The 25,465-nt window shown below is 29.7% G+C and overlaps 11 protein-coding genes across 11 annotated transcripts; 7 read left to right on the top strand and 4 right to left on the bottom strand.

Annotated features, from left to right (window-relative positions):
* Positions 1-4,168: 4,168 nt before the first annotated feature.
* DL89DRAFT_271283 (uncharacterized protein) lies at positions 4,169-4,980 on the top strand (the record flags this gene model as incomplete). The annotated part of the gene is made up of 1 exon (XM_040888911.1): positions 4,169-4,980. A coding segment is annotated over one exon (809 nt), but the record flags the coding sequence as incomplete, so codon positions are not given.
* A 559-nt stretch (positions 4,981-5,539) lies between these two features.
* On the top strand, positions 5,540-6,315 carry DL89DRAFT_271281 (cytidine deaminase-like protein; the record flags this gene model as incomplete). Its single annotated transcript, XM_040888910.1, has 1 exon — positions 5,540-6,315. One exon carries the CDS (start codon positions 5,540-5,542, stop codon positions 6,197-6,199), a length of 660 nt encoding a protein of 219 aa, XP_040739528.1. The 3' UTR covers positions 6,200-6,315.
* Positions 6,316-6,725: 410 nt separating this feature from the next.
* On the top strand, positions 6,726-7,964 carry DL89DRAFT_261401 (uncharacterized protein; the record flags this gene model as incomplete). Its single annotated transcript, XM_040885846.1, has 1 exon — positions 6,726-7,964. One exon carries the CDS (start codon positions 6,726-6,728, stop codon positions 7,962-7,964), a length of 1,239 nt encoding a protein of 412 aa, XP_040739527.1.
* Positions 7,965-8,559: 595 nt separating this feature from the next.
* Positions 8,560-9,182, bottom strand: DL89DRAFT_271280 (uncharacterized protein). The gene has a single exon (XM_040888909.1). The coding sequence runs from the start codon at positions 9,166-9,168 to the stop codon at positions 8,710-8,712; it is 459 nt and encodes a 152-aa protein (XP_040739526.1). The 5' UTR covers positions 9,169-9,182; the 3' UTR covers positions 8,560-8,709.
* A 4,903-nt stretch (positions 9,183-14,085) lies between these two features.
* DL89DRAFT_271279 (uncharacterized protein) lies at positions 14,086-14,675 on the bottom strand (the record flags this gene model as incomplete). The annotated part of the gene is made up of 1 exon (XM_040888908.1): positions 14,086-14,675. The coding sequence occupies one exon, from the start codon at positions 14,670-14,672 to the stop codon at positions 14,103-14,105; it is 570 nt and encodes a 189-aa protein (XP_040739525.1). The 3' UTR covers positions 14,086-14,102.
* Positions 14,676-16,327: 1,652 nt separating this feature from the next.
* Positions 16,328-16,837, top strand: DL89DRAFT_261399 (uncharacterized protein; the record flags this gene model as incomplete). Its single annotated transcript, XM_040885845.1, has 1 exon — positions 16,328-16,837. The coding sequence occupies one exon, from the start codon at positions 16,328-16,330 to the stop codon at positions 16,835-16,837; it is 510 nt and encodes a 169-aa protein (XP_040739524.1).
* A 252-nt stretch (positions 16,838-17,089) lies between these two features.
* On the top strand, positions 17,090-17,422 carry DL89DRAFT_261398 (uncharacterized protein; the record flags this gene model as incomplete). The annotated part of the gene is made up of 1 exon (XM_040885844.1): positions 17,090-17,422. The coding sequence occupies one exon, from the start codon at positions 17,090-17,092 to the stop codon at positions 17,420-17,422; it is 333 nt and encodes a 110-aa protein (XP_040739523.1).
* Positions 17,423-17,529: 107 nt separating this feature from the next.
* Positions 17,530-18,379, top strand: DL89DRAFT_271277 (uncharacterized protein). The gene has a single exon (XM_040888907.1). The coding sequence runs from the start codon at positions 17,693-17,695 to the stop codon at positions 18,305-18,307; it is 615 nt and encodes a 204-aa protein (XP_040739522.1). The 5' UTR covers positions 17,530-17,692; the 3' UTR covers positions 18,308-18,379.
* A 675-nt stretch (positions 18,380-19,054) lies between these two features.
* DL89DRAFT_228131 (glycoside hydrolase) lies at positions 19,055-20,941 on the top strand (the record flags this gene model as incomplete). The annotated part of the gene is made up of 1 exon (XM_040884870.1): positions 19,055-20,941. A coding segment is annotated over one exon (1,887 nt), but the record flags the coding sequence as incomplete, so codon positions are not given.
* Positions 20,942-22,484: 1,543 nt separating this feature from the next.
* On the bottom strand, positions 22,485-23,251 carry DL89DRAFT_271276 (uncharacterized protein). The gene has a single exon (XM_040888906.1). The coding sequence runs from the start codon at positions 23,185-23,187 to the stop codon at positions 22,510-22,512; it is 678 nt and encodes a 225-aa protein (XP_040739520.1). The 5' UTR covers positions 23,188-23,251; the 3' UTR covers positions 22,485-22,509.
* A 32-nt stretch (positions 23,252-23,283) lies between these two features.
* Positions 23,284-24,406, bottom strand: DL89DRAFT_271275 (uncharacterized protein). Its single transcript, XM_040888905.1, has one exon. It carries the CDS (start codon positions 24,014-24,016, stop codon positions 23,303-23,305), a length of 714 nt encoding a protein of 237 aa, XP_040739519.1. The 5' UTR covers positions 24,017-24,406; the 3' UTR covers positions 23,284-23,302.
* Between the last annotated feature and the right edge of the window lie 1,059 nt (positions 24,407-25,465).

Here is a 25,465-nt window from a genome sequence, read left to right as displayed (position 1 = left end):
AATCATTCCCACTTTATGAATTTGAAGAAGAGGAAGTTTTCTTTCAACATAACAATCTACATCCAGAAAATATTCTTGTCGACCCTGTGAACCATAAGATTGTTGCTGTTCTGGACTGGGCAATATCAGGATTTTATCCAGCTCATTTCGAAGTATCAAAGATGAATTTTCGAAAAATTAATCATAATTTAGAACAAGTAGAAAATATTTATCAGACAGTTGAATCTAGACTTCTAACTGCTAATGTTCTCAAGTACAATTTTTCTCAAAACGATATATTAAACTCTCTCCATAAAGACTTTTTCTCGGAACTATAAAGGTGAACTATGATTGTGAGGAGTATCTTTTGTAATAAAAGATCAACTATCCAATTACCACAACAGGGATATTAGAATTTTCTTATTCAGCTTAGTGTATACGTGATTATAGTTCTCACAAAATATATCATTAGATTGTCTATGATAAATAATAAGCGAGTCATATTTACATATATTGTTATAATTTATTGATTATTAACTATATAGTTATGATTTCAATATTTTTAAACAAGTATGTTTCTCGATTAACATCTCTACTGTATTTTATAATGAATACGAAAACTTTTATTCTTCGGATAGGTATAACTTGTTACTAGTGTTTATCATGTTATTAATATATAGTTTTCTATTTTATGAGTCAAACTCAATTTATATCTAAAATGTATTCTGTATCATCAATAGGTAGAGAGGCATAATAATAGGTATCGATTTCATTCCTTATGGCATTAACTATAAGTTACTTATCATCAAAAAAGACTATTGACATATTTTAAAACATAATGACGAAAAATATTAGAAAACGCACACAGTTGATGATTAAGGCATTATCTCATAAAAGTATCTTGCTGTCTTTGCTACAGATAATAGTCAACGTGAAAATTCTTCGTATAAATTCTATGACAGGTCTTAAATAGAAACGTGAATTCATCCAATATAAAACAAGCTAACAGAGTCGATAGACGCATTATTTATAAATTATAACCATATCAATAGAATTTGTAAGTATAAATAAGAAATATTTAAATATAAATCTATATATCGACACAGTTACTCGGAATAAATTAAGTTTTAAAATTATGATAATATATTAAATGTCAACTCGAATTGGTTCACTTAGATAATACATATTTTATTAGTTAAAGAATAAACGTCTTATTCAGTATATAATCCAATTTAACAAATAGAGGACTATAAAGAAATAAGAATCTCATTGATGAATAAAATCCATAAACATCTTCCTGAAATTCGAAAGAATATTTATATGCAATATATTTACTATACAATGAAGACGAAGCTTTACTTAAGGTGATTCCTGAGTATAATGTTAGTAACAGAGAAACTACAACTCTTCGTATAACATAAAATTTTTCATTTACCCGAGACTTATAAGAAATAGATGTAATAATGAAAAGATTATCTAGACAAAGAGTAGACCTCATATGGAAAGAACTCTATCAGGAAGATAAAACGTTATTAAAACAAGTAAAACCATTAATGAAAACAGAATAATACTTCATGAAGATATTTTTGATGAAAAGATAGTTGATAGTGATTTTAAACATTAGAAGTTACTCTGATGGAAATAAATTACTAGAGGAGAGTTTTGTTATAATGATGTTTCATGTTCTATTTGATAATACTCAGAAAATAAATATAATAGACTGTGAATATTTCTCGTACAAATACGTAATTAATGGAATTGAATATTTTTATCTAAAACACCTATTCATTACTTCAGTATCATAAAATATACAGAGTGATTACTGTGAAGTATGCATTTGTCAAATAGTAAGTAATACTTAAGATAAATCACATCGGAAGTAAACAATGTATTAACTGTCTACTATGAAATGTGTATGCAATTATGTTTAAAAATATGTTTGTAAATAATAAGTATATAGAATAGTCAGTATAAATAATATAGTTATGTATGATTAGAATATAATGACAGCTATATTAAGTAATCGATGTTTTAACAATATAAGTAAGCGCTCATTTATGTTCTTGTTGGATAATTAGGAAGATATCATCTAAAGTATGTTTTTGGTTAAGTACATCGCCGTAACCAAGATATACAATAACACATATTATAATAATAATCTCTTTAACAAATCCGTCAACTTTATGGTATTTGTGATTACGTTGTTGAAAATAAATTAATCTATGTTTAAACATTTAGTGCTTTTTGATTTATTATATATGATTGTATTTCCACATGGGTCTAAGAGAAATAATGTAACTGTAGCTAAACTATATGATAAGAATTATGAATATTCAATATTTTTGAAAAGTATGAATATTTTATCAGGAAATAGATTTAATCACAATAAACAATCTAATTTAAATAAGTATTTATATGATTTTAATGACTAATAAAACAAACAAATTTAGAAGGGATGAGTATAAGATAAACATTGATTAATAATATTGAAACTATCTTAAAAATGACACTGTTATTATTTTTATTTTTAACTTTTAACTTTTAATTTCGTTTGATATTGTGTATATCAGATGTCCGCCATTACTATTAATTAGGTATTTTAGGAATGGATATTAATGAATATTTTACGCATACCAATATATGTTGTCAAGGCTGGTTCCTTTAATTTTGTTGATATGTATAATTAAATATGTTTTCATAAAACAAAGTATATATATTTCTAGATGAAAAATACGAGATATTGAACATATTGGAATTATTTAACAATGCTTTGATTGTTTATCTATATTTACTACTAAACAAAATAACTATAGTAATGCTATATTTTGGTGATCAGACTAATCTAACACTGTATTAATAAATCCAGCAATCATAATGTCGAATATCTATTTGCTTTTATTTTGAAACTTTCAAGATGAGTCTTATTATAAACCATAATATTTAGTCAGTACTATTCATAACAGTTAAAGGCATTATTTTGTTAATCGCTGCAGGTTTATCCTCAAGATCAAATAAATTTATTTTGCTTGATAAGCGTTATTGTGTCCGTAGAATAGACAGATTTAAAAATACTATTTGATATCATTGAAAAGTTCGTATAGTTTTAAATTAACAATTAAGGATTATGTATAACATATTTCTGGTTGAGAATCTCTGAATCTGGAATAATTCATCACATATAGATAGGTATTAATATTTTTATTTCACGCATACAAATTGTCGAATATATTGTATAATCTTTTGTTAAATATTGAGACTAATTATATTGTGTACTTTTGATAAACGTTTTTTAGCTACTATGAAAGATGTGTATCATTACAGAATAATTATGATAAATAATAAATATGTATTCATATTGTTTTGAATATATTTGTCAATGATCTTCATATTGGTTAGTAATACTTTCAAAATATCACCTCTAACATATTAATAAAATATTTCCTCATAACCATATTTTAAGAACAGAACTTTATTTATTATTAAAACTAAGTGGATTCATGTATTAAAAAATTAAATAACGATTATCTCGCTAACTGCTACTGAGTTTTAAAATATATTATCTGGTTATTACTTTTTTCATTTAAACATATTACAGCATACGCAATTTATATAAATAATGAATATATCAAAAATCGGCAATTAAATATGATTGTTAATGGCATTGCTTCTATATAGTAGTTAAAATATAAAGACAGTGTCATATTCTGGATCGTGGCATATGCTTTGGTAAGAATATATAATATGTTTAAAAAGATTAGAATCTATGGAAGATATTAACTTGGAGACAGTTGTAACGGTTAGCGATCTGAAACTTGATATGGATATAGAACATTACACTATGGAACTAAATAATATGTCTATTTATGATTTTTCTTCTACATATGATAATATATACGATGAATCAAAAGAACTTAGAAATATAGACATAACTTTATTTATTATTTCACATCTAAGTCGCATTGTTGAATAGAAGATTCTCAGCTCATACAATTTCAAAGAAGTATCTATTGTTAAAAAATATAATTATTATGTGAAAGTTAACATATTCAAATGCAATGATAAATTAGAAAATATTTTTAATAACCATTTTAAGTTCTGATAATAGATATGTTTGTTTAAACTAAATAGTAATTACATTATTTTATTAAAATGACTATATCTAGAAAAAAATTTAATAACTATTAAAGTAATATGAGGAAGGGGTTAGGAAAAGGACCTAAACCAGATAAGGTTGGGGATTACATGACTTTTGATGATATGAGTAAGGTGGTAAAAGGCTCATTTGAGTTCTTGTTAGGTAGAGACCCTCCTAAGAAATTGGATGATTATGAAAATTCCATTCTAAAGTACGCCTTGCTTAAGTATCCTGCCATGTCCAACCCTAATGTCCCATCTAATATACCAGTGATACCTACTATGTTGCTGGCAAGAGCAGTATTTCATCATGATGTTAGTGGTGGCCCTTTTGATCCTTTTCTTAGTTTTGTAGCTCTAGATGATCTTCCCATTCCTCCTAAACATGTCGTTGAAAAAGCACAAAAAGAGTGGAATGATCCAAAATTACATGTTTTTAAGGAATATTTAGTAACTAGTTGGTCTATTTTAGGTAATTACGAACTCGAAAACCTCGAATACTCCAGAGATCATCTTTATCTAGCTAAAAGAAACAATATAACACTACCTAAAGTAAAGTTAAATGACCAAGATCACGAATACCAGGATATGTTAAGAACCACTCCATACTTTTGGCTGGAACCTAGAGTATTCAATATTGCTCAGGGGTTTCTAGTAGATAAGAGACTCATTCGTAGAGAAATGGATAATCATATATCTAGAGATGATTACGATGGATCATATAAACTTAATAAACCTTTCTACGCTATTGGATCTTATATGGAAAAGGGAGAATGTGACATAACAATCAAACTTAGAGAGGAGGGTTATGAAATTAAAGACGTATACTACTTCGATAATCTTGTGAGACAAGCATTTTTTTAAAAATTCACAAACACTTCAATATTTGTATGACAAGTTTTACTATTAATTCAATAGCTTTGCGAAATAATATTATATTGACCCATTTAAATATATTAATAAGAGACTACATAATTTCATAAAACTATATTAAATTGTATATGTAATTGTGTATATAGAATCTGCTAAGAATATATTTAATAATAAATACTTTTGTGACAATTATTAATTTAATTAGAAAACATAGTTTATATAATAATATTTTCGATTATGTGATTATTCATCGAGGTTTCCTGATATTAATGAATTTTTAGACAAAGTTATTAGATATAATCAAGTAGCAACTGATTTTATTAACGCTGATTGTAATATTACAACTTTAAAAATACCTAGATTAGAAAAAAATAATAACCTTAATATCTAGTCAAAGAGTTATCGGGTGCAGTGTCTGTGAAAATTCCCTTAGTGATCTTGTCGATGAAAGGACTACTGTAGTCTTCTCCGTTATAATATTTTTAAAAGTATAATATTTAGAAAACTTGTTTCAAAAATTGAATAATATCGAAAATTATATAATATTTAGAAAATGAGTTTTATCAAGTCAAATCACAAAGCGGAAGACTTAATCAATACTATTCTTAACACTACAGTTAAGGACATCATTCCTTTGACTACTTCAGGTGTATCTTCAGGATCAAAACTTTTCGGAGCTGCGATTTTTAAGAAAGATACATTAGAATTGGTTCATGCATCAACAAACAATGAACAAGTATCTCCATTGCTACATGGGGAAGTGAATTGTATCCAGGAATTCTTTACTCAGATTCCAGCAGAGTCTCGTCCAAGTCCTAAAGATTGTATTTTCTATGCAACTCACGAACCATGCTCATTGTGTCTTAGTGCTATTACATGGGCTGGATTTAACGAGTTTTATTATCTGTTCACATATGAAGATTCGCGTAATGAGTTTGCTATCCCGTACGACATTCAGATCTTAGAAGAGGTCTATCGAGTTGCAGCTCCTAGTGATACTGAGGAGTCTCTGAAGAAACGGCCTCTTTACAACAGAGACAACCAGTTCTTTACCTCTCGCTCGGTGAGTGAAGTTGTTGACACTTTGGATTTCTCTAAGATAGATGGAATTAAACAGCGTGTCAGTGAAATCAAGAGACAATATCATTCATTGAGTAAAACTTATCAAGATGGTAAAAACGAAGGAGTTCAAAGCTCTGCTGTGTGGGCTTAATATTAAGTACTTTTAAAATATATGATAAAGAACATTTTGTTTGGCATCTCACTATATAATTTATCTCAGGCTCTTATAGATAATAGTTGTATTTAGTGATAGATGTTTTACTTTGGAGTTTTAAAATGGAATCCTATGAAGAATAATGTACAGGAGGGTTGTTTCTCACTTATATCGCAATTAGAAACTATAAGAGAAACATACCATTGTAGAGAAACTATAATAAGTATATATTTAAAGTATTACCTTTGTTAAATCCAACTGTTATTATCAATAATCACCTTTAAACTATATTTATGATATTATTTCATAGTATTTTTCAAATTATCATCTCAACAGGAATATTGTTATAAAACATTTACTTATAAACATATTTTTAGAAAGGGAATTATATTTCTCATTGTAAACCAATTAACACATTAACTTTAATTAAGTATTCTCTTACTAACTGATATCAACTTTTAAAATATATTAACCAATTACTTCTATGCTTTTGTTAACTATTACATTGTGGGTAGTTTATATAATGAATATATTAAGTTTTGACCAATTAAATCAAATTCTTACTGGTAGTGCTCCCATAGAGTGGCTGAAGAATATAAATTCCAAAGACGGTGTTGATTTCTGGATTGTGGCATATGTCGTGATAAAGAATATATACCCAGAAGATGAAATTAATTCCGAAGTTTTGAAAACTATAAAAGATATTGATCCGTATACAATAAATTCTCTTAAAAAATTGGAAACTATAGAGAATGTTAACTTGGAGACAGTTGTATTTACTAGTGTCGGTAATCTGCAATTTGACAAAGATATAGCATATTATAGTATGAAATTAAATAATATTCCTGTTTATGATGATTATGAATATATTCTTACATATGATAATATATACGATGATGCGAAAGAACTTATAAATATAGGCATAACTAAAAGCAAGGGCTTTATCATTGCACATTTGAGTCTCATTAATGAATGGAAGATTCTCAATTCTCACAACCTAAAAGAAGTATCTATCATCAAAAAATATGATTATCATGAGAACAAAATTCAGCCATTCAGATGTAATGATGAAGAATTAGAAAAAATTATGAATGGAACGTTCACTGGAACTATAGATTTTAACGATATTGAACGTAGCCAGATTGCGTTCTGTTCTATACTTAAATATCCTTATCTCAGAGATTTTGTCTCTAACAAGGACGATTATACGATCAATGCTGCAATACAATTGGTTGATATTGTCTACTACAATAAAAATCCCGGAGAATGTCTTCTATATGCAATGCCTAATTTCCTTCCTCTTGATGCACTACCTATTCCTCTCCAGAGTACTATTGAAGGATTAGATGATAGCTGGTGCTATTTTAAGACTGCTTGGGCTATTCTTGGAAAATATGATATAGAAGGACTCATGATGTGTATGGAACACAGAGAACTAGCATATAGAAATGGTCTCTATGAACCAACAATGAATATTAACTGGCATCAGAAACATCCAGTTATCAGACTTGGAGACAAAAGTTTAATTGAGAGTTTATGTCTCAACAGCGTGTTTGAGATGTTTTACGAGGACTACGGAGTTGGTTATCCTAAACAAACAGAATTTCATCTATGGCTCTATTATCTAGGTGTGGATAATGAAGGTTCGGAGAATAAATGTTATGTCCTTCCTGATCCTAACAATGTTGTGAAACCTGAGAGACCGTGGCATAAAATATTTCATCAACTTAGCGATGATGTCAGAATCTTCCTTGAAAGTTAATTGTATTTTTAAAAACAAATATTTTAAACACTATGTATTATAATGAATGAGTTAATTACACAAATTCTATTACTTATCTAAAATGTTTTTAATGGATTATGAATATACAGATAACACAAATATATAGATGTAATAACTAGATAACAAAGAATGAATTAATAGTTAAATAAATATTAAAGCTTGGATGAATATTTTTACGATATTATTATGAATTACCTCACTTCATGTATATCTTTATAACATTATATATCTTATTAACGTTACATTGAATATTTTGGTTTTCTATTATTAGTTATAGACTCAATATAGTCACGATACTATTGTATAACTCTCAACAATATTTTTACCTTATGATATATAATATATTTTATCAAAGTTCATAAATATCTGTGTATCATAGTTTGTAATGTTGGAGTTATGTTTAACAAATATATAAAAAGGTATTTACTATTTTAGCTATGTTTGATGTTTTGAATAATTTATTATATATTAGTTATTACATTTATTTTCACAATTGTTATTATATCGTCTTTTAAAACAAATATTAAGTAACAATTAAATATTAATACTTAACCAAAATAATGTTTTAAGAATATAAAATTATCGATTAACCAACTACTAATCATTATACAACTTGTACACATTATGTGTCTCTCTTATAATGATATATTTAGGAATTATTGTCGTGTAAGTACAATGTTATCTCAATAGACAGATTGATGGTTAGATTTTTATTCGTATACTATCACACACATTTATATTGATTTTGACATATATCTTTTATAATAGTTTCGATGTCTAAGCTGTTTATAATTCTATTTATAAGCGTAACATCTGGTTTAGTCACTAAGCTATTTTTGGTGTTATTTAAAAGCTTTCCACATTGACCAACATCACCTTTTATCTTTAATATTATACATCCAGTTATTTCATTATTTGTGATATCTATATCTGATGTGTGACGAATCTGCTTCAATCTCACGCAAGCAAGACCTCCTAAGTCATTGACTACAATTTGTATCATAGTGTAAGGAATTTTATAGCTGCCTTGTGATGATTGTTGTCGATATATTCTATCTATTGTGAATTCACACATAATTACAGTATTAGATGATTTGATAACTATTTTATTTGATATATCTGTAGCAGTTACAAGGGTTTTATCGGTAGGAATAATTTTTATAAACTTCTTGAGGCCAACCATTGTATAGAACAATATACATATATGTTTTATAAGATACATAATATTCATTTTCATAACTATATACAATTCTTAGTTATTTACTATATTTAGTATTTACACTTTAAAGATATTTTTCATACAAGTTTGATGATATGCATATTTAAAATAAGAGCTCTTAAGTATTTTCATATATTATACACTGACAAGATGAGTAACTAGTTGAGTGAGCAGTTGAAACATTCAGATAATTATCAAGTAAATATTTTTTTCTAAAGCCCATTTGTGTTTATTATGCCATTGAATCTACATTCATGTTACGTTTATATCTTTGTTTCAATATAGAATTAAATGATATCTGTACCCTTCTAATGGAATATTGCTTGTGATGTACTAACTTATGAGGTAACAATACATCTCTTTTGTGAATGCCACATTTGTCTAACATGAAACCTACCCACCGGTCCTCCCACATGTTGCACATACCTGTACCTGAAGCAGAGCAATATGCAGTGCAACTTGGCATGTTACATTTACATACCTTATCTTAGTATTGAAACCGCGAAACCATCCACCAAACCATGTATTATTGTCTTGATCTAACTCATTATTGTATCCCTTTGAAACACCGAAGTAGACATCATCGCGCATTGATATAATAAACGACTCAACTCGAGAATCAACAATCGTATCGTCATCAACCTTAATAGTGTATTTAAATGCAGGAGTACGATTGAGAGTCACGTAAATAACTAGTCATCGATTTTATTTCTGTATTTGATAATGTTTCTACACAGAATGTGTTGGATGGAGTTATGAATTTCTTGGATCTATTTTGTCTGGATTCAATGGTGAGGCTACTGACAAGTCGACCGTTCAAAAGGCACATACACTACCTCAAGTTAATCCTCAGCTTGACCACAAATATTGAATAATACGCATATCTTTATAATTATACATATCGAACGATACACATGTCACACATTGTATTTCATAAATTATATGAATATTACATTTTATTTTTCTGTGACATAACTATTTATAATGATGATGACATTATTGAGTGAATGGATTAATTTGTTTATGTCCATATAATATATAGATTTTTAAAAGTTATTTTCGATATTATTTTATTGATTAATTTATATTTTAAAAGTTGTATATTGTGAATGAACTAACAAGCTATATATGTACATCTATAATGCAAATATTTTAAGTCTCATTGCTGATAATATAATGTCGAGTCAAATATATATTGTCAACCAAATATTTACAAATCTCACACATAATACATTATATGGAAAACTTTATGTTTATATATGATAATGTGTTTTTATACATAATAACACATACATCGCTTAATTTAACTAATATATTTATATGATAATACTTTACGTAAAAGGTGAAATAATATAATAATTTATCTTTGAATGTACTAGTCATTATTGTATTTATATCTTTATGAAACATCTTAGAAAGTGCATAAAATCTACAGCTGAAATTAGTTGCTCAATCAATTCATCTCTATCTTGTTTGTCCGAGGTACTCTATGTTTGGATTACATTAAGTTTTAATTATATGAACAGCCATCATAATATTTTATTTATAGAATGAAACAGGATATAATGAATATCGATAAGTCAATGATATCTTTAAAAAATACAGCTCCTGATTGATAAGAAGCGAAGATTAATACTAAAATGTAGATAGTTTTTTTTTTTTTTCAATTAACTATTTAACGATTAGATATTTAAGTTTTTAACTAACTAACAATGAATGTTATACTTGTTATACTTACTATATTAGTGCATTTCATTATGGAGTCCAATTGTCTCAATAAAAAGGAATAGTTCTTATTATTTTACTTGTTCTAATTTGTATTTCATTATTCATCTTGTTTATTTTTTCAAGAGTATCCGATGTTTTTAAATATAAGAATGAGAGCTCAAAGATAAGATATCATGTTAATATATAATGAGACTGTGACTATTAATTTTTAAGCAGATAAAAATATACTTGTAATTTATATATAGTTTGCGAAGATCGTTATTTTCGTTTCTAGTTAGTTATCATAGTGACACACATATCGTAAAGAGAATATGTACCGATGAAGTAAAATATGTGATCTTTAATTAGAATACTTGTGAAGCATAGAATATAGTTTACCTTTCAATACAATATCTATTCAAACAAATAATATATGTAATATCAATAAGTCTAATAAGACAATATACTTTTCGAAGACATTTAATTAATAGAAGAAGAAATATTGTATTTATTTAACAATATAAGAACTAAAACATATTTATCAAGTATGTGCAAAGTTAATATAATTCAAAAACAAGAATACTAAATTGCTATTTATAATACATGTAAATAATCTAGTATCTGAATACTTCGTATATGTAATAAAGATAGCCTGATATTTAATTTATAGAGACAATGATATTAATATAAGTTAAAGTTGATAATTTTTTGATCAGTCCTATGCAAAGTATCATAGTTTTTATTATGTATTTAAGAGCTACTATTATCGTAGTAATGAAAAGTTTTAATAGGAGTATTCTTAGATTAGTATTTTTAAATATAAAATAGATGTTCGTTCATTCCAATAATATAATGTCCATCGCTCTTATCGATGTCACTACAATAATGTTTCGATCAAAAAGCTAGTTATATTTTAAAACAGATATTTATTAAAAGATGTATTATGATTTTATTACAAATAATCCAATCATATCGTCTATTATTTATATCATAACCATGAGACTCCAGCATTGACACTATTTCATGTTCCCGTTGTTCAAGTTTTCCAGATATCCGATTAGCTTCTTTTTCATACAATTCGAACTCCTTATGGTCTTTTCAGCATTGGCTATGTAATACTTGTTATGCATAGTAAGTTTCATATAATAAGGTATATCTAATATACATTTAATCACACTTTCAACAAAAGATATAAGGGGTTAGTTCTAATTATCTGGTCTTCTCTGTTTATCTTGTTGAGTTTCTTATTAGCTCTTGCAGCCAGGAATAGATGTTTCATGCAGTGGTTAAGATCTGATAGGTTGTAGTCAAATGAACCAACTAGTTATGTAATAGTCTTTCTCTTCCAAATAGTTAACTTCCCCATAAATGTCTGGCCTCTATTAAGATATCTTTCAGAGATAGTGACAGATAATCCTTTTTGAAGACGGTTAGTTATTTATCAACGGTATATCTCCGGAAGAAATGCAATAATTCTTTAATAATAAAATACACGATATATCTACCAAAGCATCAAGACATGGTTATCAGGAAGCTAGTATATTTAATGTACTTCAAAAAATTAAGAATATTGAACTGCTATCTGTGAGACATGTAGATGACCCAGTATCTGGAGAAATTATATATTTAGTAATAAAGATAACTTGATGTTTGAATTATCGAATGAATTTAGTTGTAGTGATGGTGATATTAATATATAATGAACATGATGTTTTACTTAGTCATATGCTAAATTATCATACTCTTTATTATGTGAATAAGAACTACTATTACCGTGGCGATGAAATTAGATACGAGGACGAACAAGAAAGAAATACATGAAGAGCATGATTTGTTTGATTTTAAAAAGAATATAAACTATTTCCAATTTATTAATATACCATACTCACAACAACGAACATGAATGAAGTATAATCAAGAATGATAACGAAGTAATTTATAGTAATGAAGATAGTTATCTAATAACAACATTATATCCAAATAGTTCGCATTAATGTGAAAATAATATTTTTTTTCTCGATCCATTTGTTATTATATATAAAGTAATATATCTATCCTTGAATATACAAATCAAGTAACTAATATGGATGTGTAAACAAATTGAAACGCGACATGAATTATTTAAAAACTAACACCCGTTCTCCTATCATAAAGATGTTTATTTATCTTCAATAATGACTGTCAGATACTAAATAAATATAAAATAGTAAGTTAGATATGGAGATGTTGAACGTGAAATTAGAATATGTGAGTATGATGATGTAAGTTTATATGTATTATTAGACAAGTCACAATAATTCGACAGTATATATTTATTTAAGTTCTAAACGATATAAAATCAGTAACATATAGATAATATTTCAAATCGTCAATTTGATTAATATATTACTAGACTTACTATGACAATAATTTGAATTTTGTAATTTTATAATATTATTTATAAAAATATAAAGGATTAAAAGAAATATTAATATATAGAAGTTCATATATTTCTAATTATTATGGTTGATAGGAATAATAAATTTGTGGATAATACTACTTATACATTACTCGTAGATAAGTGTCAATAAATAACATTGATGTGATTATAATTTTTAAAATAATTGAACAAGTAAACCTTAAGTTTCTGAGTTACATAATTAGCAGTTTATATTTGGTTAACAATCTTATATTTGTATATAGTTTTTCCTTTACACATTATCGTATAAATAAATATTATAATTTATATACATGTACCTTATAACATAAATTGTGTATATAAAACATTCATTGTAAAATATATAATGTTGTTGTGTGTGAGTTTATAACATATAATACCAATTTATTCAAACACGAAATTCGATTCAGACCAATGTTTTTAATTTATGTTATCATATTTATTATAATGTTTCGTATGTTAGTCTTTAAATACATATTTATAATATCATGAGTAATTATTAAGAACGATAGTTTTTCTGTATATAATCATGCTTAATTGTCATATTTATTTTATGTTATGTCTTATTTTATACTAGCTTTTGTCGATTGTTAATATAAATATGTAATAACGTATATTTAGATAATATCTCTTTTTTGTGTAAAATTAAACTGTTGAGGGATTTATCTAATTCACTATAAAAAGTAAATTCTTGTAGCAGTTGAGATTTGATAAAATATCTTTTTACTTTCCTAATATTTTAAAAGTCTATCTGCTAAACGTACTCAATATACTTGCGGATAACTTCGTCAAACTCGATTGGATAGTAACCTGCAAATCTCCAGTTAATTACCCCGATTAACTTGTCACCTCTTACAATAAAGCTATCATATCTCAAGAAGGTATGACAAAAGGCGAGTTTACTAAAGGAAGTAATAGATGATAGATCTCTAGCAAGACCGTAACCAATCTGTGTCTTAATAAATTTCTGTGGAACCTTACTGTAATTATATGCATTTATTCCATATATATCTTTACAAATATATTCCACTAAGTATTTTATATCCATGCTCTCACAAAGGCATATAGGCGTAATAGCGGGTCCAGGAGACATACCAACTTCGGATCTTGTACCCAACCACCATCTGTTTGATCTTACTTTGAGAAACTCTCTTAACTTCTCTACCTGTTTCATAATTTTTTCTTTATGAAGATAATTATCCCATTCTTCAATAGATTTAAAAGTAAGTCCAGAACCATCATCTATTGTTTTTAATTTACCTCCGAATTCTCGATAAAGATCTTCGGGCTTAGTTTTACTTAGACTTACCTTATCGTTTAGCATCACATTAACCTGAACTATTATTCATAATAGCATTTTAAAAGTAAATGAACGAAAATATTAATACTAGCGTTATTTAACTTTCATAAAAATATTGTAAATCAACTATAATTTATTAATTGGTATCAAAATATTAGAGTTGTTAAGGAATCATAAGAAATATGCATTAGTCTGACAAACAAAGTATTAAAAATATAAGAAAGTATAAATAACTATTTATCGTTAATATTGTTGAGTATAAATAATTCTCATTATTGTCATAAAGATATAATAACAATAGATATGTTTAAGCAATGAAATAATATACAAAAATGTAACAACTAGTATCAATCAAATATATAGCTAACATATTTAAATATAAGTAAAAAATATAGTTATTAACTAATAGATAGAAAATCCATTGTTTGATTAAATATAAATAATGTACAAGAGAATATTATTGAAACATGTTTAAATGTATTTTATTTTCAAAACTTGGATATAGAACATCTTACTTATATAATATCGCAATTTGAAAGAAGGTTACTACTTTTTTAAAAATAAGTGAATGGAAGTGGATAAAATAAATATAATACTAAATAGACATACTACCTCATATAGAACTTACTAGAAAATATGTGTGTTCATGATAAACGGATAGGAAATATTAAAAAGAAAGCGAATATACTTGTAAGTAGATATATCATAAATATTTTCTTAGAGTGTTATGTGAATGACAGAAAAAATATTTATTGAGATGATTTTGATAGTACCATTAGAATACAAGTTCGAGAGACGAAAGTCAGGCTGGCGGAGAAGAATAATGTGTTTAAATATATAGATGGTCTTTGCATTGAAAATATTATCACACTAAGTAGGAACCAAATACTCAACTTTTGAAGATATGTTTTAAAACTAATAAATATCTAATGTACAAAGATATCATAAAGTATTTTTATAGAAGGATATATTATATCAAAATTATAAAACATATTTATATTAAAGGATGTAGAAGAATATATTAGAAACTTACTATTAGAAAATAAATATCAAGATCGGATTATTTCATACGAAGTGATAGGTAACTACAAAACAATAATTTTTGCACTATTTTCTGTTCTCCATGAAATTTTCGTTATCTGTCTGAAGATGTGTTCATCTGTCCTTATGGAAGAACCTTTATCTCTTTTCTGATATATATTTCGGTCGAAGGTTACTACAATTACTGTTTGAAAATATATACACTGTCAATTCGGAATAACATCGGTATCTCATATAATATTTGAAAATAGTTACATCTTTGTGATATGTACTAGTGCAATGTAAATATTGAATATAAGAGTAATGATACAGGTAATAATTTAAAGGCACAGTATAATGAGATATAACATGTAATGGGATATAATTATTTATTAAACTTCTTGTAAATTATCAGTGTTATGAAAGTAAGTCTTTAAAAATTCATATAGCATTAATAGTTATTATTGGTAGTTATTATTGGTAGTTATTGCTGGCTAGAAACATATTAAACGAAATGGTCATATACAAATAAATAGTCAAAGGACATTGTCAATGTACTGCAAATATATTTACAATTATTATGAAGATATTCATTAATACATGTATTAAAATGTTTGGAAATACTTAAAGCTTGAGCACCATATAAGTTAACCTCAGAGATGACAAAAAATTATACTTCTATTAATAACTATGTATCTGCCGATGGAATACGATTAGTTGAAGGTATTTATGAAAAAAGGAGATTCTATATATGCATCTATGGCCAGACAGGTGCTGCTAATGCTTATGACGACGTTGGAGAGGATCCTAATGATCTTCATCTCATGTTTCATGCTGACTACAACTTTATAAATTCAGGAGCTTTATTTGGTTTTGAACGCGATAGTGACAGACTTATATTAATAGTATGGTTCAAAGAAGAAAAGTACTATGTGCATTATGATGACTATGAAGGAGATACTTTGCTTATAAAGGATAAGCCCGAAGATCCATTGTTCATTACGCCAATGAAAGATCAGTCTTATACTTATTATGGAGATATAGTACTGTTCAACATAGGGAACAACAAGTCACATTTTGAAATAATGTCAGGTGGGGCTTACTGGATGATCAAGAGTTGTCTTAAAGGTGAAGATAAAAGTGCCATATTTCAATTCATATCAAAGTAATTCATTACTTACATTTCACGTTCGTATTATATTTGAGTATGATAATTAATAAATACGTGTCTGGTGATGGATTTCGACTATTCAGAGAATCTTATTCAATACCAAAATTCTATCTTTGCATATATGGTAAGACAGGTGCTGCTGGTGCTTATGACGATATTGGAGAAAATGCCGACGATCTCCATCTTATGTTCCACGATGACTATAACTTTACATATTTTTCTCCGAAAAACAATTATTTTCTTTCAGAAAATGTATTCAGAGGTTTTGTTTGGATTCGAACGTAATGATGATAAACTTATATTAATAGTTCATTTCAAAGAAGAAAAATATTATTTGTACTACGATGACTATGAGAGATATGCTCTGCTCAAAAAAGACAAACCAGAAGATCCTTTATTTATCGAACATGTAAAAGACCAACCATGTGTTATGTTTGGAAATATATTTTTGTTTACTATAAGAAATAGAGAATATCGTTTCAAATTAGAATCAGGCGGTTCTTACTGGGAGTTTGAACATCTCACTAATAATGAAACGAGCACAATATTTCAATTTATATCAAAACAAGATCCGGAAACTTAATAATCTTTTAAAACACAATATAGTGTGTGTATACTAAATATATTTATCATAGTAAATAAAACAAACATAATTATAGGGAAAATAAAATACATTTGAATAACTTCGATTGTTTTAATGATGATTGTTACTCAATACGTAATTGTGGTTATAATAGTTAATACAAAGATTAAATATTTCCAAGTTTATCGGAGACTAAACAGAAGTATAATTTTCGCAAACTTATATCTATACACAGTTATGATTTAAAATGAATATGCAACGATAACGAAAATGTTGATTGATCATTATGTTCAAGGAGATGCTCCTATTAATAGAGAACGAGCAAAAATTAATCCTTTGTCACTACAATCTTTTTTCAGAATCGAAGTGAGTGCTTGTCCGCTAGGATACATATATAAAATTATCTGCGAAGAAAAATCCATTTCTTTTAGAGAACATGATTACGAACGGGCTCTAGCTGATATTAGAACGAGAGATGACTTTTTTGCTATTTACTGGCTTACTTGGAGTGACAAATATAAAGGAGTCACGACCTATCCTCTAGATACATTTTGTATTATAGATCCGCACAATATTCTACGAGATATTCTAGAGGGTTATGATTGCGACAGATGCTGGTATTCTATCAACTCTATTGACGATATTGATACTCTCCCTTGTACCAACGAATATGTGTGCAATATAAATACTTTGTCAGAAGCAAACATCGCAATATTTAAAAAGAAAGATATGCGTATTATTAAAGATGATATTATAAAAGAATTTAAATGTTCAGCTCATGACGTAGCTTATTTTGTTCTTCATACTAAAATTCTTGATGATATCAACATAAATGAAGCACTGGAAATAGTCCTTAGCGGATCGTATTCTCAATCCGAGTTTTAAAAATCATATGATAGATAATTTATTAATGAATTTATTTCAATAAGTATAATGGAGTCACATGCCTTAATTGACTATATATCACAATTATATTTATGATAACAAAATATATTTCGTTACAAATATATTTGATCGTATCATATTTTATTTTTTACTATTTCGAGCGTTTCCTGACAATTTTTAAAAATGCCGTTTTAAAGCTATTACGTAATAATTCTGACAATGAGAGTTTCTGTGAGTGTGTTCTTCCTCGCAAGTGCTGCCCTGGCGGCAGTAGAGTGTCCTCCTAAGTGTACCGGGAATGCTAGTGACTCCAAGAAGTATGAGAGTATCTCTGATTTTTCATCTTGCAATGGAACAGTGTCTTTTAACTTTGTTGATTTTTCCGATTTAAACTCGACTAGGGTTTTTGCTTGCACTCAGGAAGAGAGAACTGACGTTACTGATGCTAAAAGTTTTTCTGCGTCTTTGTTCACTGCTCCGGACAAATGCATGACTGCGAATAATGATCCTAAAGACATTGAATGGGGATGGTGGGGAACCTCTCAGAATCAATGGAAAGAAGGAGGATTGAGTGTAGCTACTACTTTGCAGAAGTATATAAGAGATCCTAGTCACTGTCAGGAGATGACGACTTTTGCTAGTAATGGAGATTTTTATGGCGCTGTGTATGCTGGCTCTATGGTTCAAAACAACGGAGCTGCTGCTACCATCATTCAGTATCTCATTGACAATATTTCGTCAGGTGGAATGCCCAACACTAAGTATGCTCAATACTGCGATCCTTCAGGAGACCCCGCCAAGACTGTAGGTATTATCATCGATTCCACTAATAACAAAAACGTTGTTAAGAATGTTGTTCAAGGATGGAGTCAGGGTAAGCCTTGGACTGGCAAACAAGACAGCAGAATTTGGAGTAAGAAAGATCTTTGGTTCTTTAGCTGGGATAATAGGAAGAATGGAAATGCCAATCCTGACCCCAATCTTAACGAATGTAAGTATGAGAGGATTAGACAAGTTTCAGATCCTGCCGGAGATGTAGCAAAAAGATGTGGAATTACGACTGATGCTCTGGAACTATACAATTCTGGGGTTAATATGGGAACATTGAAGGTGAACCAACCTGTTTGCTGCAGTATTGGGAAACTACCCGATTTTAAACCGAAGCCTAATGGGGATGGTAGTTGTTTCGTTCATACGGTGGCACCTAACGAGAGTTGTGAGTCCATTATAGCAGCTTATCCTCCTCTTACTAAGAATGATCTATTTACCTATAATAATGGTAAAGATGGAACTTATGGATGGATGGGATGCGATAATGGTTATCCTTGGATTAATACTAAAATTTGTCTCAGTAGTGGGACTAGTCCCCGCCCGAATTCCGTTCCTGATGCGGAATGTGGTGATCTAGCTCCCGGGGACAAATACAAGAGTGAATGTCCTCTCAAAGCATGCTGTAGCAAAGATGGATTTTGTGGTCTAGGCACCGATCATTGCGCAATTAAGGATTCTCCTACTGGATCTCCTGGAACATCTGGTTGTTTTTCTAACTGTGGAAAGCATGACATGGTGATAAACCCCACTAAACCTGCAGACTTTAAGAGAATCGGTTATTATGAAACTTGGAGTACAGGTTGGTCTTGTATGAATGGTGGATTGAAATCTGTGGACTGGAGTAAGTATACTCATATCCATTATTCTTTCGCAGATATAGGAACTAACTTACAAGTAACTATGGATAAATACGCTTCCAATGAATTCGAGAAATTCAAAAGTATTCCCAGCATTAAAAAGATTCTTAGCTTTGGGGGATGGGGTATCAGCACTGATATATCCACTTATGAACATCTTCGTAATGCTATGTTGCCAAGTAACGTTGATGTCACAGTGAGCAACTTAGTTAAGTTCGCCAATGATAATAATCTTGACGGATTAGATATTGACTGGGAGTATCCTGGCGCTCCTGATATTCCTGGTATTCCACCTGGTAAAATCGCTGATGGACCTAACTATCTGGTATTTCTGAAAAAGTTAAGAGCTAAATTGCCTGTAAGCAAAACTCTATCTATCGCGGCGCCAGCATCATATTGGTATCTTAAAGGTTTTCCTATTGCTGATATGTCAAAGGTTGTTGATTATATTATCTTCATGACTTATGATCTTCACGGTCAGTGGGATTACGGTAACAAATATACCGGTAATTTCCTCAAGAGCCATGTAGATGTCAGAGAAATAATAGATATGTTCTCTCTTCTGACTTATGCTGGAGTTGATAGTAACAAAGTAATCATGGGTGTTGGTAATTATGGGAGAAGCTTTAAGATGTCAGATTCCAACTGCTGGCAATCTAATGGAGTATGTAGATTTACAGGTCCTGATAGTGGTGCACAGCCGGGCAAATGTACTAACACAGCAGGTTATATATCGATGGCCGAAATCCAAGAGATAATCAAGAAAGGAGACGGTAAGGTTGTTACGGACTTTGGTAGTGACAGCAGTATTATGATATGGGGTAGTGACAATTGGGTAGCATATACTGATGAAACAACAAATAAAAGAAGAGAGACAACATACCAGAATACATGGCATACGGGGGGAATAGTAGAATGGGCTGTTGATTTGTTAGGAAATAGTAACGGTAGTGGTAATGGTGAAATAGTTGCAAAATGCAATATAGATATTAATATAGAAGAATCAAAGTGCTCTGATGAGGAAAAAGATGATGCTATAATTATCTATATCAATGACGTGATGGGAAGGATGGATATGTTAGTAAGAGGGGGGCTTCAGGGTATGGGGAATGATAGTAATTTTATTAAAAGCTACAAAAAACTTATAGATAGGTTTATAACCCTGAGAGATGCTTTTATAAATAAGAATGTCTCTAAGAGGGGGATTCAGAAGTGTAAAGGATTCGCAGGTTTTTCACTTATAGTTCATATTTCTAAAGTGGTAATCGATGCTATCAGTAAATTGGCTGATGATAGTAGTGTCCCTGATCCATACAGGCAGCAGTTGAGCTATCTTGTTAATTCTATAGCAGAAGACAACAACCCTGACTCTATATACTCAGCACTCAACTGGTTCAGGAATAACATGAAAGAATTATGGAATGACGCCTGGGAGAGTTTTTATGAAATAGTAGGAAAGGTAGGAAGTTTTTGGGATAATGGGCTTTGCGGCTTGGATGAAATTGGTGACTCTTTAAACTATTACGAAGACGCTCCAGACGCATTTGATATTTGTATTCCCGAAGATCATAACAGTTCTAATGATTTATTTCCTCGGATAGACTTAATCACACTTAAAAAGAGAATTAATATAGATAACTTGAGAATACCAAGCGAGTTTGCTAATGTTCCTCTTTGTCAAATAGGAGAGCTTTTCCGTCCCGAAGACCCTACTCTCCCCGTTTACTATGTTAATGCAGGAGGAGAATCTCCAGGTGTTGCATGTAATGTCGCACGGTATATTCTTAGAACAGGACAAAGAGTGTTCACAAGAGACGGTCAAGGTAACAGGAAGAGGAAGCCCGACAGAGATGAAAAAGACACAAGTACTAATCCTACTACTTATCGGGGCTCAACATCAGGATTTGTATGTGGGTACGGCAATGCGATAGTTGGAGGAACAGTGACAAGAGTTCGTATGGCAGGATATGACAGAGAAGAATTTCCACTTCAATCAACTATAGATGGCCTAGTTCTGAGAAATGGGATGACCGCAACTGAAGCACAAGTGGGAATGGTTGATGAAAATGACAATCAAATAGACGGTTCTAATCTTATTAGGTTCTATGCGAGAGCTGATACTAATGAAGTATCGGTCCTAGGTAATCCAAGAAGGATATCAACAGCTCTTAGAGGTGCCTATACTTTAGTTCATAGTTGGATTCTTAGAGATCCTGTCTTGCCCCATGACCCTATTACTAACCCTTACAGACATGATATGCCGTCTTTAATGGCAGGACCTAACAATCAAAGACACGTTGACAATGATGGAGTTATTCTTGAGGGAGATATGTTCAATGTGGTCATAGCTAGCCTTCCTGAACACTGTCTCGATCATATATTTGCACCTGCCCCAGTCGCACAATACAATTATCCCAACTTAGATAGGAACGGAAGACAGGATCCACTTCCAATGTTAAACATAAGATAGTGATAACAAATCTAAAGTCTTTTTAAAACTATTATTTTTTTAAATCAGACTTCTTCAATGTTATTTTCATTATGAAATCCCTCAAGTTTTATTATACTTTCAAAGCCACTGTCTTCTAGCATATTCATAAGAATAGCCTTTTCAAGTCTTTTTTCTGATATATTGAGATGTAAACCTGTATAAGACGAAATATAGTACCTGTCAATATCCTGATAGATAAAATAGAAGTCTCCGGTGAGAAAGTCTTGAAATTCGTTAAATGTTTTAACTGCCTTCTCATTAATAACATCAAAGTCCAATGTCTTATAAGTCTGAATTACCATAGAACATGTGTGATCAGTCCAAGAGGAGTCTTCTGGAATAAATATTATATAAGAATGAGAAGAGTTGTTATTTCTTCCAAAGGAAGTTAAAAAATTATTTAACCTTAAGAATTTATTTTCATCTAATCCTATATATTTTACCATTTTGTCTAATAAAGGATCTTTCAACATCTCTCCAGTGTAGATATTTCTAATGTAATTAGTACCAACCCTTGATCCATTTCTGTTAATTATATAACCAGATACTACATAGTAGAATGGATGGTTAGGATATCTGTCTGAGATAAAAGAGTCCAATTCTTCCGGGTTTGTGATATCCTCCTTGAATATAAGTTCAAACAAAGAGGGGTCTAAACCTCTTAGAGGAAAGTTGTGAACACAAGGTACTTTAATATCCATCATTAAAGAACTTGCAATCGATATGAAACAATTTATCTCCTGGAAATATTTCCTGAAGTATCTAATTACTGACATAATGATATTTTTAGAATATCATTTTAAAAAGTCACTGTAATCAGTTGGACACAGGTATTTGTCTCACCTTACTAGAGGAAGATGACGGTTTCTCACCACCAATGTAATTCATAATAGTTCTCATCGTTAGATCTATACTAGATTTAGGAGAACAATCAACGCTGATAACAATCTCTGTATCACACTTAGCTGGCGGCACAAAGTCTTTTCTTTCTCTATCAAATTTTTTCATATCTTCATCTATTATATCACTAATCATACTTCTTGCTGTAGATATAGCATCTATTTTTTCACCAAATACGAATCCGCATGAGCATCCCCCAGTAGTAAAAAGTCCGCTTTTTCTTCCACATATACCCTCAATCCAATTAGACATTCTCTGGAGACAAGCCTGATTTGCAACCTTCACTAGATCCATGTCTTTAGAAGAATAACTTGAAGGAAAAGTTGGTTCCGAAAAAGAAAAATCTTTCATGGTCCATGGTCCACATCCAGCCTTTCCTCCAGGAATCATATCAGCATAAAGCCATCCCTTGTTAGTCCATGCTCCTTGAGAGAGAGCCATAGCTATATTGCTGTGGTCATGGTTTCCAAACAACTGAGATCCAGTCCAAAGAGTTGAGTTGTCCATCAGAATAGAAACACTATTTCCATAATTCCTCTCTCCAGGAGGAATAGCATAAGGGCTAACACCTACTCCAATCTCAGAAGCGGCGCAGACACCCGCTATAAAAATGATGTATAAAAATCTCATGTTATCAAACTTCTGAAATATATACGTCAATTATAAATGAATTCTGCGATTTTTTCAGTGTTTCTACTTCTTCTTTCTAGCGCTCAAGGTTGTTTGAAAATAAAAGGAGCAGTAGGTGGAGGGTCATCTGGTTCGGGGTATATTAGCTTTAGTGATATTACTCTAATGGATGATGGTGTAGTGGTGCTATCCCAGCATAGTACATCAGGAAGTCCTGTATTTGTTAACTCGTCAAGCAGCTGGACATCTGTTATAGTTGATGAAAAGGAAGGTCTTATTGGAGTTTCAAGAAAAGGAATCGATATTCTATTAAAAGTTAATTCCGTTTTCCAGACATCAGGAAATATACAACAGTACAATCTTAATGGAGAAATATGGTGTTAATTGGACCACACAAAGAATCAGATTGATATATAATCATTTGATAAAAGTATCAGTCATGTTTCTCACTGTTGAAGCGTCTTTTTTGCTTCTCCAGATAATATTACTCTTCACAAATTTTTTAATCATGATGTTAATAACGAATACAATGTTTTAAAACATCAATAATGATTTAGGGGTTTGCTATACCTACCGATAATTAGGTCAACTATTTATTTTATATATAAATATTTTTAACCGACCATATTCTAATCAGTAATCTCTTACTAACAATTGCAAGAAGTTATATAAGAAATTGAGCTATCTCCGGATTACCTTTTAAAAAATTATCAACTAGTATTATCGTAAAAACTTAAATTTTTTTCTAAGAGTTTATATTTAGAATATATTACACAATTTTATTCGAGATACCAAACTCATAAATATAGCAATAATACTCATACAAATTAGAGTAAACACCGCATACTCCCAACTTGTAATAGTCATCATATCTTATTATATTTGAAACAAGCACATTTCTTAAGTCACAATAACTCAATACCAAGATTTCTTTCTGTATGCTGTCAACTCTTTTTGTACAAACAGTTGTTTATAAAAGTATTTATATAAACATATACAGTACCTTGAAGAGGTATAATAAATATATAGATGACTTAGCAATGAAGTAAATCTTATCTTGTTCAAAATATATCCAATCTAAAACATTTGCTGATTATCAACTTTACCCAATCTTTCATGTCGCTCTAGGGTGTCACAATTGGCGCATATTTTGAAATCGAATACGAGAAAATAACTTATTTCAAAACTATAAACATCGGCAGTATTTATTATGAGGTACCTCATAATCGATGTGACGTATTTGTATTTTGAGTAAAAGAATAAATCTGTCGCATACAGCCTTTTATCTGTGCGTCCTAAGGGTGTGCTTTGTTCCCTCGTGGCTAGTCTCACGTGCCCATACACTACAGATGTGTTTGTTAACACCTATCTCAACAAATACCCCCTCTATTTTAAAATATAACAGCTACCCAATTGCATTCATCTGTTTGAAATTATTACTTATTATAA

Source organism: Linderina pennispora, assembly GCF_002104995.1.
Source record: "Linderina pennispora strain ATCC 12442 chromosome Unknown DL89scaffold_41, whole genome shotgun sequence".
Lineage (NCBI taxonomy): Eukaryota > Fungi > Kickxellomycota > Kickxellomycetes > Kickxellales > Kickxellaceae > Linderina > Linderina pennispora.
The sequence above is the reverse complement of the archived record's forward strand: the minus strand, read 5'-3'. Positions and strand labels throughout refer to the sequence as shown.